Source organism: Sphaerodactylus townsendi, linkage group LG02 (genome assembly GCF_021028975.2).
Source record: "Sphaerodactylus townsendi isolate TG3544 linkage group LG02, MPM_Stown_v2.3, whole genome shotgun sequence".
NCBI lineage: Eukaryota > Metazoa > Chordata > Lepidosauria > Squamata > Sphaerodactylidae > Sphaerodactylus > Sphaerodactylus townsendi.
The window spans coordinates 66,150,555-66,173,045 of record NC_059426.1 but is presented as its reverse complement, the minus strand read 5'-3'; the positions used below and the strand labels follow the sequence as shown (position 1 = coordinate 66,173,045).

Sequence of the window (22,491 nt, the reverse complement as noted above, 5' to 3'; positions counted from 1 at the left end):
GCCGTCGTTTTTGGGCCGTGCGGAAACGGCCTTCGTGAGGTATAAATTGCCATGTCCCCGGGTGGGGAACTTGCTATGCAAAGGTGTGGTTGATAGTATAGTTGATAGTATTGCAGGTGGGGGTTTTCAGTCAGGGAGTGATTCACATTTGCATTCACTCTCTGGACTGAAAAACCCCACCTGCAATACTATACTATCAATCACACTTTTGCATAGCAAGTTCCACCCAAACACTTACTGATTGGTTCCCTACCCGGGGACATGACAATTTACACCCCACTAAAACATTCCCTTCTCACTGGACACAGTGTGTAACAGACTTTTCTCTGAGATACATCTCAGAAGATGCCAGCCACAGATGCAGGCCAAATGTTAGGAACAAGGTCCACCAGACCACAGCCACAACTGGTTGAATCCGGCCGTGAAAGCCTTCGACAATACATCTTCCATCCCCCCTTTCCCCTTCCCTAAGTCTGTTCCCTAGGCTTCAGTACTACTCAGGAAGATATGCATTACAAACCTAGACCAATTTCATCATCATGGCTGCCTTCCCAAGAATCTTACGCTGCTGTTTTATTTCGGGATTAATCACTCACATACTCACAGCACCTTCGTAAAAGAAATCAGTACCAACTCACTCATTACCAAGGCAACTTTATTCTGGTGTCTGGAGGATGAAAATTGTGAACTCTTCTTCCCTGGTTGTCTTAGATATCTGGCAAGGTCAGATATCTAGGCTTGTCCGCTTATAGGTTTATATAGATCTCAGTAATTAGTAAATGTTGTGCAGGGGAGGGGGACAAATAAAACCTTATCTATTCCACTTGCCCTGTAACCTTCTACCATGCCCTCTCTCTCTATATATATTCGATCTCACCCCTCAGGCTGACAGATTCAATCAGCACAATATAATCTGCAGTACCAGACTGTAGTCCACAGCCTGGTTCTCACTTGCATGGACTTTTGCTGATCTACCTTCTCCTATCTGTCAGTGTCTGGATCCTACAAGATCTTTGAATGGAGCAGGTACTTTTTGCCTTCCTCTGCTGCTGCAGTCCAATGAGTCTCAAATCCATGAGAGTCAAGGACTCTTTATACAGAAAGCCACAGAACTGTGGGTTTATTTTGCAGGATTTCCAGTGGGAAGGGGAAATAATTTGAAACTGCTCCTCCACCCAAACAGCCTGAACCGTTATTGGGTTTTAGTGTGGAATCTGTCACCACTCACACCACACAGTAACTGAAAGTCCATAAAGACAGAAAGAGCTCACAGTTATATTCCATCCATTTCCCCCACAAGCTTCAGTTTCTGTGGCTGCATGAAGTCACAGGTGATGTGCTCAAACCGTCTTGTGTGAATATGCACTTTTCCGGATGGGTCCATGTTATAGTATCCAATTGGATAGAAGCCTGCTAGCCTTCAGGCTGTTCCCTATTCCTGTTCTGGGAACAGTGGTGGAGAAGGTGGTTTACTCTTTTATTTTCCTTAGAAAAAGAAGACCTCATTGAGGTCTGTAGACAAACAGCATCACCCTCGTCACTTCTGCAAAAACTCTTCACCTCAGGAATGTTGCATAGAGTCTTCTCAGTGTTTGCCCATGATCAGGACACAAGAGCTTGCATGTTTTTAATGGCTCCATCTGGATCTGCCTTGTATTGCATGAAATGGCCTTGTACTTGTGCAGCACTGATCTGATCAGAGACCACAGGGGCTTGTTCAGCAAACTGCTGGGCCATAGCTGGTTGCTGTTCTGGATAGAACCTCTGGAACATACGTACAAGCTGCCACTGTGAACAGTATCCCACATACTGCTTGAGATCTACCCGGCCAGGGCGAACCAAAGCTGGATCTAGCCTGCAAAGAATGAGAAGATGACTTAAAGAGATAGTTCCAGGAAACCACAAGTGGCAAATTTAGTTTCCTTCTAAGCAGAGGGCCGATTATGCATAAGGTATCCACTGCACAATGGGGGTGAATGTCTGTCACAGCAAGATTTCTTGTACTAAGGTATTTCCTCAAGCTCCACTTTCATTTTCCAGTCTCTCCGTGGCAAGCAAGACCACTTCTAGCATGATTTTAATTTGCTTTGTTGCCAGAGCAGGACAGAATTGCCAGTAAGCACAGCTTTGCCCCAGACAACTTCCCTCTGCTTATTTTGGGTTACACCCTGTGGTAATTTTGCACCAGTAAAAATCAAGGTGATTTACACTAATTCTCCCCTCCCACTGTAGACCCTCACTTTGCCTTTCAGGTTGTTATTGAGCATTATTCCCTTTTCCCTAAGACCAGTATTTTGTGGAGCTCACTGGGCCAAAAGAGGCAAGAACATTTTGTTCTGCTGATGCAAGTGTCTTCCACTAGTGGAACAGATTGCCTTATTCAAGCAAATGGTTATCTGAAGTGAACCACCTCTCCCCACCCCATTTCCCCGGCAACAGTTCTGACCTGTCCACGTGGTTGGTGGTCATGAATACTACCCTGGCTTCAGAGGAAGCAACACCATCCAATGCATTGAGAAGGCCACTAAAGGTCAAGCGTCCCATACCTTGGTATGCATTGGGATCTAAACAGAAACATAAGAGAAAAAGAAATCTCAGAGGTAGGGAAGTGGAGAATTAACAGCAAAGGTACAGACAACACTCTCACACACCAGCTGCAATCTTTAGACAGCTTTCTCCTCATGATATCCTTACTTTGGATGGTCCACTTGGCAACAGTTTGGTCATGGCATTCTCTACGGTAGGTTCATTCTTCTGAGATGGTCTACTAGAATGTGGCAAGTGGCTTCATTTGCTGTATTCAGGAAAATGTGTAAAACTTGGTGGAGGGTTAACTGTCTCAGCTGCATTAACACTTTGTACGGGTCTTTAACTATGGGTTTTTATATTGGTTTTAACTTGTGGGACACTTGTAATACCTATCTTCTGCAGCTTCTGCTATTTTGTCAGCCACCTCGAGTTTGCAGAGATAAGGCAGGGCATAAACATTGTAGATAATTAAACAAGTTAAATAAATAAACACTAAGCCTGTTCAAGTCCTGACTAGGGTCACACGTTTCCAGAAGGGAAAAGGCTGCGATCTGCTTTAGGCTGTAGCATCAGTAGTCACTTTGAACTCTGTGCCTGGCACACAATGATCTCTAGGTAACAGCCCAGCTGGAATACTTTTGAAGAAGCAAGTAGCTCAGTGCCAAACATAACATATAATACAACATCATTCCCCTTGGAAGCACAAGCAGGAAAGCACAGAGAACTACCTCCCTGATCCTACACCCAATATACCATGGCAGAACATGGTAAGGCCTGGATTCTTGCAGGGGGTCTCCCTCCATTGGATGAAGCAAGGAGTTTGTCTCAGACTCCAGGCATCTGCTGAATTATAGGAAATTCTGATGTGCTGTGCCTCACACTGCAGATGTATCAGCATTTTGGCCACCACTGTGCAATCTCAGTGTGAACCTGGATGCAATGATACTGTAGCAGAGAACAGAGGCACTGGCAAGATCTGCCACCTCCTTGAAGCTTCTTTTCAAGCCCATTCTCACGATTCCCTTTCACTTTGAGAGGAAGTGACCAGCCAAGAGAAAGTTGCACCACAGCAGCATTTCATATGGAGGTCTCCATAAGATGCCGGGTACAATGAACACTTAAGTCAGGCTTCATCAAACTGCAGCATCAAAAAAAGAGAGCATCTGGCACAGCAGCACAGGAAGGATCCCATCGCTCACTTTCAGCAGCAAGGTCTCGGCTGATGAAGGCAGCATCCACATCTTCCAAGAGAATTATGCTCTGTTGAGGTGCCACACTCAAAAGGTGGTTGAGGCGATCGTCTGAAAGGCTGCGGTCACTCAGGCTCAGGAGACAGATGCTGTACTGCAGTTCCCCTGCCAAGGCTGTGCTGCAACAGAGAATGACATTTACAGTGTAACACAAAATCTTGTGTAAGGAGATTCCAGCTAAGAAGGAAAGAGAATACTTCCTATCCTAAGTGGTAGAAACCACCACTACTGCCCAGGAAGGCAGGCATGAGAATCATATTGCTATTAATCTACTGCTTTGCTAGTTCGAACCTTAAAAAATCATGTGAGCATAGCTTTAAAGAAGGAGACGATGAAGAACCAGGTACAAACCAATGGCAAGGGAAGGAAGCAAAGATAAAAAGTATGAAAACTGATAAGTGCAGGGATGTAGAGAAGTGTTCCATGTAGAAACAATGGCTTGGATCCAGTGCAAAGAGTGTGTGAAGTCCAGGCAAGGATCTCTGAGTTCTCGGGCTCTTCCCTCCCCATTTCCCACCCAGGAGCCATTTCCCACCCTGGAAAAAGTTTGTCCCTGGGGTCACAGGAGTAATAGCTACAGTGTGGAGGAGGAAGCAATCAAAATTACTCCTTCCACATTCTCACACAAGTGGGGCTCTAATGGTGAAAGAGGACAAGGGAATGATTTTGCCTTCTTCCCAATGCAGCCTCCCAACCTGTTTAACTATTACTTCTTATGTGTTCTGCTATCCCGATAGAAATTTTTCTGGGATCAGAAATGGCTGCCAAGTGTGAGAGGAGAACTGGGAAGATCAGCAATGGTGAGCTTCTTCTGCTGATGGATCACGGGGTTCTAACATAATGGCTGCTTCAAACTAGAGGGAATTACAGCAGTGATGTGCATTTAAACACTGCACAAAACCAGTTGCATAGAAAAAGGATGGGCGGGTCTGATGTTAACAGCTGATGTCTTATCTACTACCCTGATGAACAAGTAGATGAGAGGGCATGAGAAAGCAGCTCCGCAGCCCAAACGATAAAGAGTTCTGTGACAAATGAAATTCTAACACATTGATTGCGGCTCAAAGTTTTTAGGCAGACTTGCAACTTTCTTTTCCCAAATGCACACACCTTTTCTTCTAATATGCATCACAATTGAATTGGCTGGGCCTTTCCAGTGTGAATGAACTTTGTGCTACATGTTCTTTGGTGTACTAGCATGTGCTCATTTCTACTGCATACTTCTGGTGCAACATCACCTTAATTATACCGATTAATCCTTTAGGATACTTAGACATAACCAATTCTGCTTCGGGGCAAAGGCCCAGACTACATGGACTTTAGGACCACTTCTAGTTCTATGTTTCTACATGACTCTACATGAAAATAAAAGAATGGCTCAAGAGAAAATAAGTACAATTGTCTAAAATACAGCCAGTGTGGAGGAAATGAATCACCTAGCCTTCATCTTATTTTAAATATTCCAAAAGGTAAGGTATTTCCTGCAATGGAAAACTCTATCCAGTTATGCACTAGTAATCTGCTTTTTTGTACATCTAAAATGTGAACAGATATGAAGAAGGTTTTTGGAAGGAAAAGTGATACTCACATAAAGCTACTCTTCCCACAGCCTGGGGGTCCATAGAGCAGGTAGCCTCTCCGATAGGGAATACCTACAGAAGAAAGCTAGTAAGAAGGCATCAGCAAACACTAAACTCAGCACATCTCAGCTTCCTACCAAACTTAAGCTACTACTGCTATACCTTGGTTGGCATAAGGATTCCATTAGTGGCTCTGATCAATAGTCCCCTGAACCTAGTAATTGCTAATGAATACAAATATTTTTTCAGCCAGCCTAAAAGTAATATCCCAAAGCGAAGAACACAATCCTTTTATTAGATCCAAGCAAAAGAGCCATTGCATTAATTCAGGAGATACATTTAAGGTGTTGCATGAGCTACAGAGTGAATAAACCATTATCTTCTAATTGGGTCACTATGAACAGGAACAGCTCATCAGCTTGTCAACATAACACTGTAATAAACTAGGATGAATGTTAACATCTACCAGCAACTTATACAGTGCAATGACAGACAGTCTCTCCACTGGACATTAATGGAAGTCAGAATTATAAGGACTAAGACAAGTCAGCAAAATAATCATGGATTGGAGCTGTGGGAGATGACAACACATGGCAAAATTAGGACTACCCAATGGTTGGTAAAGGCTGAAGAGCATAAACAGAGCTACAGAGAGCACATCAAAGTTTGGGAGCTGGCAGGTGGGATCTATGAAGCACTTAGAGGTGCAAGGATACCCTTGACGAGAACAGCACAGGGACTGAATGACAGTAATTGTAAACAACTACAAAAGGCTCCTGGGTTGATGAAAAAGATATCCTTGCCTTATGACATCAACAGCCAGAATGGTATCGTGATTAAGATGTAACTAGGATCTGGGATCCAGGTTCGAATCCCCACTCTGCCATGGAGACTTGCTGGGTGACAAGTATTTGGATGGGAGACCTCTAAGGAATACCAGGGGCATGGTATGGAGGCAGGCCATGGCAAACAACTACTGAACATCTCCTGCCTTAAAAACTCTATGGGGTCACCACAAGTCACCATAAAAATGACATCACTTTATGCTAATTTAATCCACAATGGAAAAGACCAAAATTTGAAGGTAGATGGCAGCAAGCCTTTGAAAAATACACTTGCCTCGGTCAGTGTACCACTTGGGGTTGCCAATGAACTCTTTTACATCCTGCACAATCCTCTCCGAAACTCCTTCATCAAGCACCACAGAAGTTAGTGGGCGCCGGCGCCGTGGGAAGCCAAACTGCCTCCATTCAGCACCCATGGCAGTGAACATGACTGTCTTTCCTTCTTGCTGCCTCAGGGCCAATTCTTTGGCTATAAAAGCAGAGCAAGGGGTTAATAAAATAGTGAAAAGTGGGCATACACAGAAGCAAAGAGTGAGAGAAAACTGCCCCATTGGATAATTACACTCTGTTCTTCCCTTCTGACCTGGATCTTAGTGACATAGAACTAATTAAAAAGTGATGATGGAAATCTGAGAAGGCTGATTAAGAATGTTTTGACTGGAAGTGGAGCAGTGAGAGTAACCATCAAGAAAACTTTGATGCAACTATGACACTGTAAAAGATTATACCCACTGAACCAGACAGCTCATTAACGTTCAGATTGCAACACTCCTTTATAATTGGCTCAAAAGCATCAGTGGGAGTTGCTATGGAAACATATGTGATCATTCTTGTAGGACACAAGGCATGGGTAGTTTGAAATCTTTAAGATATGACTGATCTTTTAATGGATATCTTACAGTTGGAACTCTGTTGTTGGAATATGAATGAAGAACTAGTGAAAGTAAAAATGTCGATCTGGGTTTATAGATCGGTGGTCATCACAAAGCCTCTGCTGTTAAAGAGACTTTGTATTTTGTTTTTAGCCATCCTGCCCTGATTATGAGTATATTGCATGTTTTGAACCTTATATTGGAGATAGTTGGGGAGATTTTGTAAAACTATGAATGTACCAGTAAGTTGAAACTGTCTCCTGTTTTCCGTGACATAACAAGGGGCTAATAGCAGGAGTGACTTGCATAACTAGGTGTTAAATTGTTGGCCTGGCCTTTTTAACTTCCCTCTGTTGCCTTTGTTCCCAGTCATTTAATGTTAATCATTTTGTTACTCCGATATGGGGGGAGGGGCAAGCTGGGCCATTTATTTAGGAAAAATCCTTATTAGTTACTTGATTGTTTGTGGGTAAGCGGCTCACACAGGAAGAAAGAGCTGTGAAACCTGAGTTCACCGGTAGCTAGGTAAACTGGGCTGACAAATCACATCATTTGGCAGCTGTCAGTTCTGTCCAAAGGCCATGCTTAGCCAGGGCAATTCACCCCAGGGCTGATTCTTCTTAGCTGCTGGTGTTCACAGACCTGTACAAATGCACCTACAAATCTTTGTAACCCAGGCAGAGTGTCTACACATATTCAGTCTCTATCAAGAATTACTGAAGTTGCATGGTTTAGGCTCAGGTCAATGGGAACAATTAATATCTCAAACAACAACAGCAGGGGGCCGGGGTAATGACAGTGAAGGGAATCTGTCCATTTAGATAAGTGTCCCTGGCTGCTGCATTTCTGATCTTGCCTTGAGCTTCAACACAACCATGAGGTTCTGTTGTACCTTCCTGCAGGATGCTGAAGAAAATCTTTCGGTTGCGGCCTACTGCTGTAAAGGTGACAGACTCCCATGGGGTGCCTGTGTGCAAGTCAATCATTTGTTTCTCCCGATTCCGTTCTATGCGGATCCACTTCTTTTGATACCTGGAAACACACAGAGAGAAGCTAAGCAGGAAGAAGAGGGGAGACAACGGGACAGTCTCAGGTGCAAGTCCACAAAGCTTACACCTCTTTTACAAACCCCTTCCACGTCAGTACATAGAATCTGGGGCCACAACCAAGCAAGGACTACCCTTGTTTAGGTAACCGTTGTCAACATCGACACAAAGGAGGGCAGGCAATAGTACAAATTCAAGGATGAATACTATGAACTTGAAATACTCCAATGAAAAAGATACAGTCTGGCAGAACAGTTGCAGCTAAACTGGACCAGACCAATGCCCCAGGCTCCAATTTGTTTTCCTTCCCCCTTCAAAACCACTAGTACCTAATGTCTGGACAAACATACAAGAGAAGCTACAGAACCATTAAGGAACAGCATTACTCATTCTGAATCACTTTTGCATTCTGTAGCATACCTCTGATAGCACACTTTTCAGCTACGCATAAAGCCCATGACTCTTTTGCCTTTGCTGGGACTCTTCAGGTGATGCCTTTCCACACAGGTCATGGTGATGTGAAAGGTGCTTTTTTATTTGTAGAAAGTTGCCAACTGGATAGTTTGAACAGTAAACAAATCTAGGTGACACTGCAGGAGTGAATTAGCAATGTGGTGAAGTGTTAGCAGAATACTGGGGGGTGAGCCAATAATTGGAACATATATCCAATTAGGTCAAAACCTAGTCAGGAAGATTTCATCAATCAACTCCAATAAGAAGGTTGCCCTCCCCTCTCGATTGGACACTGAATACCGATGACAATTTTGGGGAAGTCATAGCTCAAAAGGGTATAAAAGTTGGATCACACTCTACACCATACCTACTGTTTTTTTTAAAATTTCTATCTGACAATTCTATTCTTTGATTCTCTTCCTCTTCTGCTGAAAAGGTCCAAGAGTATCATTAGGAAACTTCCAAACTGGCTGCACCAAGCAAGTGAGAACTGGCCAGCTCATTTTGTTGGTTGGAAATTCCTAGCATTATGGTGGGATGAAGCATTAGCACATTATTAACCATAGTTATATTATGAGAGTATAATCCTAAACAGTCATACCCTTTTAAGTCCACTGAAGCTCCCTTATTCTGTGTATCTCAGTAAAACAGAAAATACTTAAAGACATCAAGATTGTGTGTGAGTTACTTTCCAAATTCTTCACCCCCTTAGTTAGAACTAAAGATCCCCAGCAGTTTCAAGTTCATGGGCTTGGGGGAAAAAATCCAAAAACTCTTAGTTGATAGTTCCATGGGAATGTCAACTCAATGCATGGCAGCTGTGAAAAAGACAAACTCTATGCTGGGGATCATTAGGAAAGGAATTGATAATAAAACTGCAAAGATTGTCATGCCCTTATATAAAGCAGTGGTGCGACTGCACTTGGAGTACTGTGTTCAGTTCTGGTCGCTGCATCTCAAAAAGGATATTGAGGAGATAGAAAAAGTGCAGAGAAGGGCAACAAGGATGATTGAGGGACTGGAGCACCTTCCCTATGAGGAGAGGCTGCAGCGTTTGGGACTCTTTAGTTTGGAGACAGCTGAGGGGGGATATGATTGAAGTCTATAAAATTATGCATGGGGTAGAAAATGTTGACAGAGAGAAATTTTTCTCTCTTTCTCACAATACTAGAACCAGGGGACATTCATTGAAAATGCCGGGGGGAAGAATTAGGACTAATAAAAGGAAACACTTCTTCACGCAACGTGTGATTGGTGTTTGGAATATGCTGTCACAGGAGGTGGTGATGGCCACTAACCTGGATAGCTTTAAAAGGGGCTTGGACAGATTTATGGAGAAGTCAATTTATGGCTACCAATCTTGATCCTCTTTGATCTGAGATTGCAAATGCCTTAATAGACCAGGTGATCGGGAGCAACAGCCACAGAAGGCCATTGCTTTTACATCCTGCATGTGAGCTCCCAATGGCACCTGGTGGGCCACTGCGAGTAGCAGAGAACTGGACTAGATGGACTCTGGTCTGATCCAGCTGGCTTGTTCTTATGTTCTTATGTACATCAGTTAACATTACAGAACTGCAGAAATTAGGAGAGAGACATAAATGTCATCGAAACTTCCTCTGCACAATGGATTGCCCAGTCTTACTTCAAAAGTACAACAGACTGGCTCTCAAGCATGTTCGCAAAAAACTCAGCACAGGCTGTTCCTGCCTTCCAAGGTAAAGTAAGTTGCAACTAGTGACAGGACTTTCTCGGAAGTGCACCCCATCAGAGACATTCCTTTTTTGGCTTCCATTCATCTGATGCAAACTCTATGGTTATGTCGTGCCACAGAAAAGCAGTATTGTTTACCAGGGGTTTATCACATGAGAGGTAATTTTGCTGCTGCTAACTTTAATTGCTTACGTTTAACTATATTTGCTAATAATTTTCATTGCTTTAAATTACTTTGCAGACAACCTTGAGAGGCTGAGGCCCCTTCCACACATGCAAAATAATGTGTTTTCAAACCACTTTCACAACTGTTTGCAAGTGGATTTTGCTATTCCGCACAGCTTCAAAGAGCACTGAAAGCAGTTTGAAAGTGCATTATTCTGCATGTGCGGAATGAGCGTAAGATTGAAAGGAACAAAGATGGAATATAAACATTTTAAATAGTGTTCTGTCTACTCAGTTCATTCAGCTGTGAAATGGTCAGGCTCTTCCAAAAGACTTCTCTTACCAAATGAAATGGTTCCCTGGACTGGGGATAAAGTCAAACTTGGTGCTGACACGGCCACTTTCATGTTGCAGGTAAGAGGTCTCCACGCTCAGATGCTGGGTGTGCTTGGCATGATGAGAGATCCAGCTCAGTAACCAATAGTAGCTTTTGTCCTTGCTTGGTACCTCCAGAGTGATCATGCAATGCCGCCTGAAAGCCACCATGCCAAACTGGGCCCCCTTGCGGGCCAGCGCCAGTGCTGTACCTACACCCACCAGCCCAAAGCCTGCACCAAAGTATGGATTGTCCTTGAGTGTCAAAACAAAGTCAGAAAGAGGCATTGCGATGGATGGCGAGAAAGAGGAACTCCAATGTTAAAGCATGGTTCTCCGTGGCATTTCTTCTAAATATCTTAACAAGGCCTGCATAAGAAAGCAAACAGATTTGAAGGTCCATGGGTAACTAACGGCTGGCTTATATGCTTGCTGAAATACAGAGGAGGTAAATAAGCCAACTTTTTTTTGTCTCCCACACTCACTTCCATTAAACAAGACAGGACACTGAAACACCAACCCCCACTGGAAAGTGAGAGTACGAGTAACTATGGAAACGAAAGGTTAGCCGTGGCACTGAAGCCATTTACTCCTGCTGCTACTGGGATTAACTCCCGTTAAATACACAAGGGCTATCTCCTAAGTAAGCAAGCATATACCATTAGTTGGGTTTTTTCCAAGCATGGGAAGATCTTTTCTCATCTCTGCCATTTATTGTTGCCTGCTCCCCCTCTCTTCTCTGAGCTGTGACAGATTTCAGAGAAGCAAAACGCCCATGGGGTGACAGTTCATTGGAGACTTTAGGTGACTTTTGTAATATTTGATTTATTTGCAAGTAAAAAAGTAAATTCCAAGCAGAGACAAAGGGCAGCAGATCACTATAGAGAGAGCCCAAGGTGACTCACTTTCAGCCAACTCATAATTCTCATGTACTGCCTCTTCACACACACAGTGGCCTAGTTTCCCTTAGCTGAGGGGTCATTTTAACAGGTATCGCATTAACTCCTAACTATTAGTTCATATTAAGAAATATCCACACCTGTGAACTGATATTATTATTCTTTGGCAAAGGCTCAAAGTCCCATCACATGTCATAAGCAAAACTGTAATGATAGATCCCAATACTGTACTGGCATGGTTGCAAACATGTGAAAACATCATTCCAAAGTCAGCCCTTGACCCGCCTCCAGATTTCCTGTCTTCTCTATTCATGGATGGGATCAAAGAACGATCTCATTTATTCTTAAAAAATTATATCCTGTCTTTTCCCATATAGCTCCCATGAAACAATAAAACAAATTAATTAACAATAGTCCATATTACTAGAAAGGAAGACTAGCTTCCCTGCCCCCCCCCCCCCCAAGCCATGTGTGGTATCAAGAAAAAGAGGGTTTGTCTTAAATTCACATACAAGTTACAACTATATTCAGTGTCAGAAAAAAAACACACACACACATTTTGGGTGAACATATTAAAACATTAACAGCCCTCCAATGTACATTCTCAGAATTTCACTACATTTGCAGGAATAATTTTAAACAAAAGTATTTGAAAAAGAACAGTTTTGCACACCCTTCTGAAAGGCAACAAATAAGCAGGCAGACGAGACTGGAGCAGAAATGGTAAAGGTCTGATATCTACTGAAGGCCACACAAACAACACAACAGGAGAGACCAGTCAAAAGGACACACAGGACAGACCTAATACAGCATGCAAGCTCATGCAAAGAACTGGTGGTCCTCTAGATATGTCTGCCCCAAGCTATACAAGCAGCATTTTGTATTGAGTCTGGAAACATGTGTCTGATGTACCCCACTACCTTATGAACCCATTTGATCCCTAAGGTCATCTTCAGGGCCCCTGCTTTGGGTACTCCCATCTTCTGAGATTAGGCAGGTGACAATTTGGGGTAGGGCCTTCTCAGTTGTGGCACCAAACCTCTGAAACTCTTTCCCCAGGGAGATTAGCGTGTCTGCTTTTGCTGCCATCTTCTGCCAGCAGGTGAAGACTTTTTTGTTTTGTTTGACATTCCCTCAGGGATCCCTCCTTCTTGACAGTGTGTTGGTTTTATGCTGCTGTTGGTATTTTAGCTTTGATTTGAATTGTTTTAATTATGTATTTTGGGGAGGGGTACTTTTAAAATGTGGTTTTATTACATGTTTTAATTTGTTAGCTGCCTTGGTGGCCCCTGTGGGGGCAAAAAAGCACAACGCACATTTTGTAAATAATGAATCATAGAGTTGGAAGAGACCCCAAGGGTCATCAAGTCCAATCCCCTGCAATGCAGGAATACACAATCAAAGCACTCCCAACCTATGTTCATTCAACCTCTGTTTAAAAACCTCAAAAGAAGGAGACTCCACAACTCTCCGAGGCAGTGAATTCCCTTATCGAACAGCCCTGATGTTTAGGTGGAATCTCTTTTCCTGCACCTTGAATCCTCTGTGTCCTAGTCTCTAGGGCAGCAGAAAACAAGCTTGCTCCCTCTTTGACATGGCAACCCTTCAAATATTTAAACATAGTTATCATGTCCCCCCTTAACCTTCACTACTCCAGACTAAACATCCTCAGCTCCCTAAGTCCTTCTTTGTAGGTCATGGACTCCAGACCTTTTACCATTTTGGCTGCTCTCCTCTGGACCTGTTCCAGCTTGACAATATCCTTCTTGAATTGTGGTGTCCAGAACCGGACACAATATTCCAGGTGAGGTGTAACCAATGCAGAATAGAGAGGTACAATTACATCTCTCAATCTTGACACTATACTCCTATTGATACAGCCCAAAATCGCATTGGCTTTCTTGGCCACTGTATCACACTGCTGACTCATGTTTACTTTATGGTCTACTAAGACTCCCAGATCCCTTTCACATGTAGTGTTGTCAAGCCAGGAGTCACCCATCCTAATATAGGCAGCCATAGTAATTGTTCCAGTTTGGGCAATATACCCGTAGCAGCTGATATCAGATGGGAAGCCACCATTTTATACCAGACCCTTCAGTTTTAAAAAGTTGGGGTTTGAAAAGCAAATCTCAAACCCCTTTTAGACATGCACACATGTTGTAGTATAGTTCTTTTAGCCTAGCAAGAGCTTGCCATTTGAGTGAAGATCAGGGCACTTCTAGGTTTTGACCATACTATTTAAACAGTATAATTGTGAAATAGTAGCAAAATTATGTTACATAGATGCAGAATATTTTAATTTCTGTGATTTATGATGAGCCAGTGTAGTGGTTAAGAGCAGTGAATTCTAATCTGAAGAGCTGTTTCCCCACTTCTACACATGAAGACTGCTGGGCTAGTCAGTTCTTTCAGAACTCTTTCAGCCCCACCTACCTCGCAAGGTGTCTGTTGCGGGGAAAGGAAGGGAAGGAGTTTGTAAGGCACTTTGAGACTTCTTGCAGGACAGAAAGGCAGGGTATAAATCCAAACTCTTTTTCCTCTTTTTCTCCTTGTGTTACTGAATGGCTCTGCTTGGAGGTACCATTTCACTCCAGTTTTCATCCATCTATACTGGTTCCCAATTTGTTTCCAGGCCCAATTCAAGATGCTGGTGCTGACCTTTAATGTTTGAGACCAGCATATTTTAAGGACGCCCCCCCCCCTTCCAATGTGTACCTACCCAACTGCTGTGATCATACTGTGGGGTCTTACTTTGGGTATCCCCACCTTCTCATGTCAGACAGATGGCAACCAGAGAGGCCTTGTCATAGTACTAGAACTGTGCAACTCCTTCCATAGACATATCCATCTGTCCCCTTCAGTCAGTGACAAGAGCCCTCATGTAGACTTCCAAAACTATAGAGCAGGGGAGTGAAACCTCTCAGCTCAAAAACAGGCCTGTGTGATCCTTTTGCTGATTTCTTATATAGCACTGATGAACATTAAAAACTGACTGGTCCAGCTATTGTCTATTCTTATTAGGGTTGCCAACCTCCAGGTGGTGGCTGGAGATCTCCCAGAATTACCACTGGTCTCCGTACAAGAGATCAGTGCCTCTGGAGAAAATGGCTGCTTTGGAAGGTGAACGCTATGGTACTGTACACCATGCTGAGGTCCCAATGTAAACTGCTTTGGGCCCCCACTGATAAGAAAGGATGGGTATAATATAATTAAACAAAAAAATAATTCCGACTGACAACATCTGTAAAACCTCACAGAGTAAGGTGCTTCCCAGCGCCTGCAACCTGAAGGGCCAGGGATTGATCCTGAAACCTTCTGCATGTAAAACATGTGCGCTACCACCGAGTCACGTGCCATCCCTCAAAAGGAATAGATGAAACTACCTTGCACGGAACCAGACCACTGGTCCATGAAGCACCATATTTTCTGTAATTGAACCCGGGACTCAGGGCATGCCCAAAGCCTGCTCTATGGAACCGGTGTCCTCACCCACTGATTATGAGGAATTTCTCCTTTATCTTCCCGCTCTCATGGGACAACGAACGACCACGCTCACTCTTACCAATGATAAACCCCCACTCTCTCCATCCATACATACAATGGAGTTGCCGCCTTGCCTTCCGGTAGCGCCCCTCGCTCCTTTCTTTTCTCTATGGTTCCTGACCTAGCCGGAACAAGCTTCTCTGTATTCTATAGTTCCTATTGTCCTATTTCCCCCTGAATGTGGCTCTCTGGCTCTTGGGCGGTGAGGCGATCGCTTCCCTTAGCGACGACACAAAGACTCTGGTTTAGTCCTTCTCTATGGTGTTGCCTTCGTTTCTGGACTCCGATGTTCCTGAGGAACCCACAGAAATCGAAAAAGACCAGAGTGACACACAGGCCAAACTTCCGGTAAAAAAATAATCTAACGCCGCACTGGGTAATGAGTCTTCACGGACGCAATGTCGGGCCGCTCTGGGCGTGTACATCTCTATCGTGAAACTCCTGTATTCTTTACATTAGAAGACACTGGTGGAATCTCCAAGAAGGCCCGCATTTGCGAGTGCAACCGGAGGCTGTGCCAAACCCTGTCTGAAAATATAGAGCTGACCTGAGAGAGAGAAAGAGAGATATTTAGCGGTGCAAAGAGGGAGCGAGGAGAGTAATAGTTTCTTCCCATCGGTGCTGGCGGAGGGGGATCATCGAGATGATGCGCACAGCGAGGAGTAAGAGTCTGTAAGTAGGGGTGGGGTGGGTGTCTTTTAATGTGGGAGTGTAGAGCACCCTTTGCTGGGGAGGGGAAGAGATGCAGTGAGGCTCCACCTTGGAAGAAGAAGGTAGACAGTCAGAGGAGAAAGGGCAGAAGGGGGAAGGAGGTGAGGGGGAGCGTCTCCAATAGAGGCGGTGACTTTGTGTGGGAGCCTGTGCTGGACTGACTTGAAACGTCGGCTGTTCTCAGACCGGGGTTGTTTACAGCAACGTGGATCCACAAACTAAAACCAACAAAACCAATAATTCGACCATCAGGGATCCTTTATGGAAATGCATGTGAGGCTGTGTGTAGGAGGGTTTGGAGTGAAGGGTCGGGATCATAGCTCAAAAAGGTGCAGGGTTTAGGTATCTTTTCTTTAGGCTGGTAGTTCTCATTTCTATTATGTTGCACTTCTGAAATAATTGGTTAATGGCTCACCTCTGGCCATTTAGAGCCTGGGACCATCTGCCAGCAGCTCTTTATAAGAGTATATATGAGAAGGAGTATGGCGGACTCCTTGTCCAGAAAGTGAAATGGAATTTTACAGAGAAGAATGTTCAATGAAATGTCTTTACCGAAAATGGAGGGTATTTAGTAGTATCCTTAATTTCTCCAAGATATAGTAAGGATAATGACTATTAATGTTAGTATTCAGTAAATGATATTAATTTGGCATGAAAACGTTTCTCTAGCAGCCATGGATATGATTAGATTTTGCAGATGCAAATAATATGATTATAACTGTGTGCCTGGAGCCAGTTCTGTGGGCATTCTATGTGTCATATTCTATGGCAGATTTCTCTAGGTGAATGATGGAATGAATTTTGCTGATGTCCCTCTCCCTTCCCAGCTGCAGGTTTCTGACTCCTTCCTCATGCTGTTCCTGCAAGGTCCCCTGTCCTTCCCCAAAGCCACATCTTGATGGACATTTTGGGCTACTGAGAGAGGGGTGAGGTAAGAAGTCATGTTTCAAGGTGGAAATTCCTTCCATTCACAACAAATTTGCGTGGATCTAAAACTTTCCAAAGTTTGGTTTTGTTTTGCCCTCAAGTTACAGCTGACTTATAGTAACTTAATGGAGTTTTCAAAGCTTGAGACATTCAGAGGTGGTTTGCCATTGCCTGCCTCCACATCATGATCTTGATATTCCTTGGAGGTACTAGCCAGGACCAACCCTACTTAGCTTCTGAGGTCAGGGTAGCCTGACGCTATCCAGGTCAGGGCAGATCTTAATTTTTGGATAGATAATTCAGATTTGTTTTCCTATGCAGACTGACGTGATTCCAACTCTGGAAATTAGTGTCTCATCCACAGTGCAACTGAGTTTCTGAATCAGGCCCAGTAAACTTGACTTGTATGGAATGAGTAGTGTATGATATTGGCTAGGCCAATTCCAAAATATTTCATCCCCAAGTTTTGAAGACTGAAATAAGTTTTGGAGAGAAAGCTATCCGGCTGATCCAAACTCAGGACTTCATTAGCATTATAACGTATATATATGAGAAAGGAGAATAATGCAAAACCGCCGTAAGGACAAATAGAATAGATTAGAATCTCTTGCACAAGGAGAAGTCAGGAATGGCGATTACTGATGACACTTAGGCTGAGTTCAGAGATCGGATAGATGACTGTGACTAGAACTAGGCAGTAGAATTTAGGACTGCCAGGCAAGGCTTCCCAATTCTACTATGGTAGGATCTAACGGTATTAATCATTCAATAACCTAAGTTCAATAAGTTTTTTCCCTGGGTCTATGTATAATTCTGACATCTTCAGCTCCATGTTTCTATCAGTCTACATGTTTTAACCAGAATATCTCCTTTACATCACCAAGTTTGCTATTATCTTTAATGGATTTTCTGCAAGGGGATAAACCCCTCTGTTCCCCAATTGGGATGAATGTCCATAATCTCATACATATTTCAGAACTTGTGCTGATCCAACTGTTAATGTACCAATTCTCTCTATTTTAGAGTTACTGGATGCATCCTTCATTTTTAGCTCTCCTTTAGTTTTTTTGAATAACATATATACAGATTTAGATCTTTGTCTAACACTCGTATATACTACTTTAGCACTGTGATGTATATATATGAGAAAGGAGCCACCTGTATGGGCAGACATATTTGATTGCTCGTTGAGTTCAGATGGGCAGTGTTGTTAGGTTGAGTTCCAGCCAGAATATTTGCTAATGTGGCATTGTATCCAGTCCCTAATTTTAAGGTAATTTAAAAGGAAGCTTTCAGCTTATCTGTTTTTCCGGAGACACTTTCATAATCTCATCTTCTAAATTCTGTTTTTGTCAGCCCATTGTTGCTTTATTTTAACCTGTCAAAGGTCATAGTTCTTCAATCATAAGATATTCTAGTAGAGGAAATTTTGGAGTTGAATTGGATTTTAGGCTGTTTCACTGTTATATATACTAACTTTTTAATATATAATATTATGATGAGCAGCTAATGTTTAATATTGCCAATCCAATCCTTTCTGGCTTCTGCTAGCCATAGTCCTTGCTTTCTTCTGTCCAGGGGAGTATCAGTACCATTTTCTTGGTGTATCTTTAATAGGAGCTGTTCCATCCCTTTGTGTCATGATGGAAGACCACACTGAGGAGTGGAAGACAATGAACACAAGAGTAGTGACCAGAGTGCCTGTGGGAAGAGATAAGATGAATACTCTTTGCCAGGAGCTGCTCCTATCCGGACCATCAGATTCAAGAAATGAAGACAGCCATGGCATCTCCAGTGAAAATCTAGCCATGGGACAGAGATTACTTTTAACAGAGGCTTCTGTGGTAGAAACAGAAACCGGCGACGTTGAGATACTTGTAGAAGCCGCAGCAAGCAGCATGTCTCTGAGCAATCCTGGAAACACTACAGGTATATTGTGCTAAGGTTGGACAACCTAACCATATCAGAATAGACGTGCATTGTGGCTGCCATCTCTTAAAATCCATGAGTGGGCTGTGTTCTGTAGTGTTGATAGCATACCACAGGACAGCCTTTAGTGTACTACAAAAGGTCTCCTATGCAGGGTAGGAACAGAAATTGCAGGCTGGTACTGATATATCTGTTGGAGGTCAGGATGTCAGCCAATCTTTGATGCTAGACTTAGTCTAGGTCAGGGGTAGGGAACCTGCGGCTCTCCAGATGTTCAGGAACTACAATTCCCATCAGCCCCTACCAGCATGGCCAATTGGCCATGCTGACAGAGGCTGATGGGAATTGTAGTTCCCTAACATCTGGAGAGCCGCAGGTTCCCTACCCCTGGTCTAGGTGGACAAAAGGGCATAGAGGCTGAACTTGTAGGGCCACGTGAATGGACTACAATGATCACATGATCATCAGCTGCAAAACTAGTGGCCTGAATAATCATGTCTGGCTTGAGGCAGCAGTGAGCTGAGGCAGGAAAGGTACAAGGGATACATATCTGAGGGGATGGTGCAGGATTTTCCTCTCAAAATACCTGATGGACTTCAAGGCCTAGTATGAGTGAATTTGTGGCAGCTGTCCTCCCACCAGCCTTCGCCGCAGTGAAATGTATTACAGAGAGGCTGTTGGATGGAAAGATTAGAGTTTTTTGAAGTCACTGATATGGACTGCAGCACCCCTACTGTATTCCATACAAACTTCTGAAATATTTTAAGGACCAGAAGTTGATGCCTTTGTTAAGATGAAGTGACTCACAATTACTTTTACTGTATGCCAGAGCATCCTTTTATACTGGTTCTTTAAATTTGCAATGCAAGCATCAGGAAGTGTGGACAGTCAAAGAAAGCATCAGAGTATAGCCTAGTATTTCAGATTTGCCACCAAGGGGGGCAGAAGTAGAACTGAGGGAGGAAGACATATAGCTAGTAAAGAAGTCAGACTGATTGAGAGGGATGTTTAAACAGTGGCTTGTGGGAAAGAGGCTTACATGTTGGGGATCTGGTAGTTACAGGGAGATGTACAGACTGTGGAGGTGGTAATTACACATAATAGTGGAGCCAGTGAAGAATTTTGGAAGGCAAGATGAGGAAGAGCACTGCACATTGGAAGTGAATAGTGGGAGAAATTTTCAGAAGGGAATTATCAGTACTGCCACTGATTCTGCAAGTTAAACAGCTGGGGGGGGGGAAGGTGAGTGCTTGGGTGTGACCCCGGGCATACGTTTCATTTAGAATTTGGTCATCAAGTCCACTTGGTCCTAACATCTTATGTTAAAAAGATGTTAGGCCCTCATGTACAGTGTTTGCTGCAGGTGCTGTTGTACCCAGCTGGTAGAAGAATCCTCCGTTAAACGCTATTAAGCGTTTTAGTTACTTCTGCCTTGGATAGATTGTATTATCTAGAAGAATTCATTCTTTCATTCAATTTAAATTCATCCTTTCATCCAAGGATCTCAAGGAGGTGTATGTAGAGTCTGCTATCCAGGTGTACACCGAATGTGGAACGTAGTTTTCTTAATAGTGCTTCTACTTGTGCCTTCATTGTGGGATGAGAGAGAGGTAAAGTTTTTGTGCTTTTTGATTACTTTGCTGTTTACAACCTCCCATTCTTACTCCCACAGAAGTCGTAGTCAAAGTTGTGGAACTATATTTCTGTGAGCAATGCGGGCAGAGCTTTTCTGATCCCAGCCTTCTCTCCCAGCATCAGTGTGCTGAGCTTCCCAGAGAACGCTTCACAAGCATCCCTCAGCTCCAAGGGTTACCATTGGGACTTGCTAACCAGAACCTGGCTGTATCCGGTGAAGACCCAGCTGTCCACCAAGCACCGACACAGAACTTGTCAGAAGGAAGCAGGCAAGATCTTGAGCCATGCACTGAGCCCCTCCTGTGTCCCATTTGCCAAACTGAATTTGCACTTCCCGGTGAACTGAAGGAGCACTTCAAGGATCAGCACAAACCTCAGGGTATCCCAGTTTGCCCCGAGGAAGGTTGTCACTTCAGCTCAGAGGGACCCGCCATAAGCAGCTGCGAGATTAAAATCCTCGCCCGCGATCCACCAGGAACTGCTCCAGTAGCCCTGTGCTTGCGGGAGCTGCCCCTGTTATTCCGAACTCAAGAGGACATGGCACTTCATCACAGGAACCACTTCCCATTTCACTGTGGGCATTGTGACTTCATCAGTGCGAACACCAAGCAGTTTGGGCAGCACAGGCTCAGCCACATGCAGGAGAGTTGGGAGGAACAATTAACGCGAAGCCAAGAGCAATGTGCACAGCTTCAGTGCTATGGAGGCAAAGGGACTGACTGATCATCTGCTTCTCAACTCAGGTATTGAACAGAACATACTGTGGACCTAAGGCAGGGGTAGGGAACCTGCGGCTCTCCAGATGTTCAGGAACTACAATTCCCATCAGCCCCTACCAGCATGGCCAATTGGCCATGCTGGTAGAAACTGATAAAATTAACAATTCTAGTATCTGGAAAACGCGGAGTTCTGAGAATGATTGGGGTGAATGCAAGGGACTGTTGAGAAGCAAATGTAGGAATCCTTGAGGCTTACATAACCTGCCCCAGCTTATGTCACAGAGTTCTGGTCATAACGTTAATCTTTTTTTATGCAGCAAAATGTGTTGATTCGATACAACATTGGCTGCTGAATGCCTTACAGCTTTTAGAGCTTGTAGTGGCAGCTAGCATTGAAGGTTCATGGCCACGATACCTCAGCCTAGCCCAATCTTGTCAGATATTTGAAGCTAAGCAGAGTCAGCACTGGTCAGTATTTGGATGAGAATACCAGGGTTGCTATGCAGCAGCCTGTAATGCCAAATCATTTCTGAACTCTCTTGACTTGAAAACCTCACGGGTTCCCTTAAGTCAACTGTGACTTGACAGAAAAAACATTAAAGTGGCAACTACCAGAGGGAAAACATAACTTTGAAAACCCCCAATAAATCTGGTGGGGTGGTACCTTCTGTCCTTTTTTTTCTTCGTCATGGAGAGGAGAGAAGATAGGAACAGCAATGCAGCATGGTGTTGAAGAGAGATGAAAAAACCGGGAGCAACTCTAGAAGGGTTCTGCAAGAGATTCTAATCTACTCGTTCTTTCAAATCCAGAAACACCTAAGAAACCAACAAGATTTGGGGGGTATAAGCTTTTGAGAGCTAAAACTCCCTTCCTTAATCCCACTCTCTGTCAAACACAAAGGCCTAATTTCCAAATGTTCAGTGTTCAATTTTAGCTCTCTTTCTGCTTCCTGTTATGCCTTTTTTGTCTGATTAAAGCGCTTCCTTTGGACTTGGTATATAATTATTTACGCAGCTCATCAGTTCATCTCACATTTTCTGATTAAATTTTCTATTTCTGTGATATTTTCTTTTCCAAGCAGAGGTAGAATCGCTGAGCAAATCAGGGAATTCTCTTGGAGCTCAGAATGGTTGGGAGGTGATGGAAATAGACCGTGGCCTGGAAGGACATGTTGATAGCAGTGATGTGCTTCAAGAAGGCCAGACAGTATTAACCAAGGAAGACAACCCTGTGAAGAGAGGGAATGAATTACTGGATGGAGGAGAGGGGATCTCATGCAAGACAACCCAAGGGAAC

The 22,491-nt window shown here is 43.6% G+C and overlaps 3 protein-coding genes across 12 annotated transcripts in view; 1 reads left to right on the top strand and 2 right to left on the bottom strand.

Annotated features, from left to right (window-relative positions):
- Positions 1-1,396, bottom strand: part of LOC125425853 (sterol 26-hydroxylase, mitochondrial-like) — a 37,255-nt gene extending 35,859 nt beyond the window's left edge. Inside the window, exon 1 of the transcript XR_007243463.1 lies at positions 1,272-1,396. The gene's annotated coding sequence lies outside the window, so the exon portion shown is untranslated. The remainder of the gene's footprint in view (positions 1-1,271) is intronic.
- On the bottom strand, positions 638-15,593 carry LOC125425854 (mitochondrial chaperone BCS1). Of its 8 annotated transcripts, none has more exons than XM_048483575.1 (8): positions 15,293-15,593; positions 10,797-11,197; positions 7,969-8,108; positions 6,479-6,673; positions 5,368-5,431; positions 3,729-3,898; positions 2,447-2,564; positions 638-1,855 (listed from the first exon to the last, which is right to left on the bottom strand). In XM_048483575.1, exons 2-8 carry the CDS (start codon positions 11,114-11,116, stop codon positions 1,603-1,605), a joined length of 1,260 nt encoding a protein of 419 aa, XP_048339532.1. In that variant the 5' UTR covers positions 11,117-11,197; positions 15,293-15,593; the 3' UTR covers positions 638-1,602. The 8 variants fall into 8 exon arrangements, with proteins under 8 accessions (XP_048339532.1, XP_048339536.1, XP_048339533.1 ...); XM_048483579.1 differs by having other exon boundaries at positions 15,329-15,593; XM_048483576.1 differs by having other exon boundaries at positions 15,114-15,352.
- On the top strand, positions 15,432-22,413 carry LOC125425857 (zinc finger protein 142-like). 3 transcript variants are annotated; one of them, XM_048483585.1, is made up of 5 exons: positions 15,432-15,621; positions 16,812-16,915; positions 18,529-18,840; positions 20,513-21,218; positions 22,277-22,413. In XM_048483585.1, the coding sequence occupies exons 3-4, from the start codon at positions 18,552-18,554 to the stop codon at positions 21,196-21,198; spliced, it is 975 nt and encodes a 324-aa protein (XP_048339542.1). In that variant the 5' UTR covers positions 15,432-15,621; positions 16,812-16,915; positions 18,529-18,551; the 3' UTR covers positions 21,199-21,218; positions 22,277-22,413. The 3 variants fall into 3 exon arrangements, with proteins under 3 accessions (XP_048339542.1, XP_048339541.1, XP_048339543.1); XM_048483584.1 differs by having other exon boundaries at positions 15,432-15,945; XM_048483586.1 differs by lacking the exon at positions 15,432-15,621 and adding an exon at positions 16,147-16,257.
- The last annotated feature ends 78 nt before the right edge of the window (positions 22,414-22,491 follow it).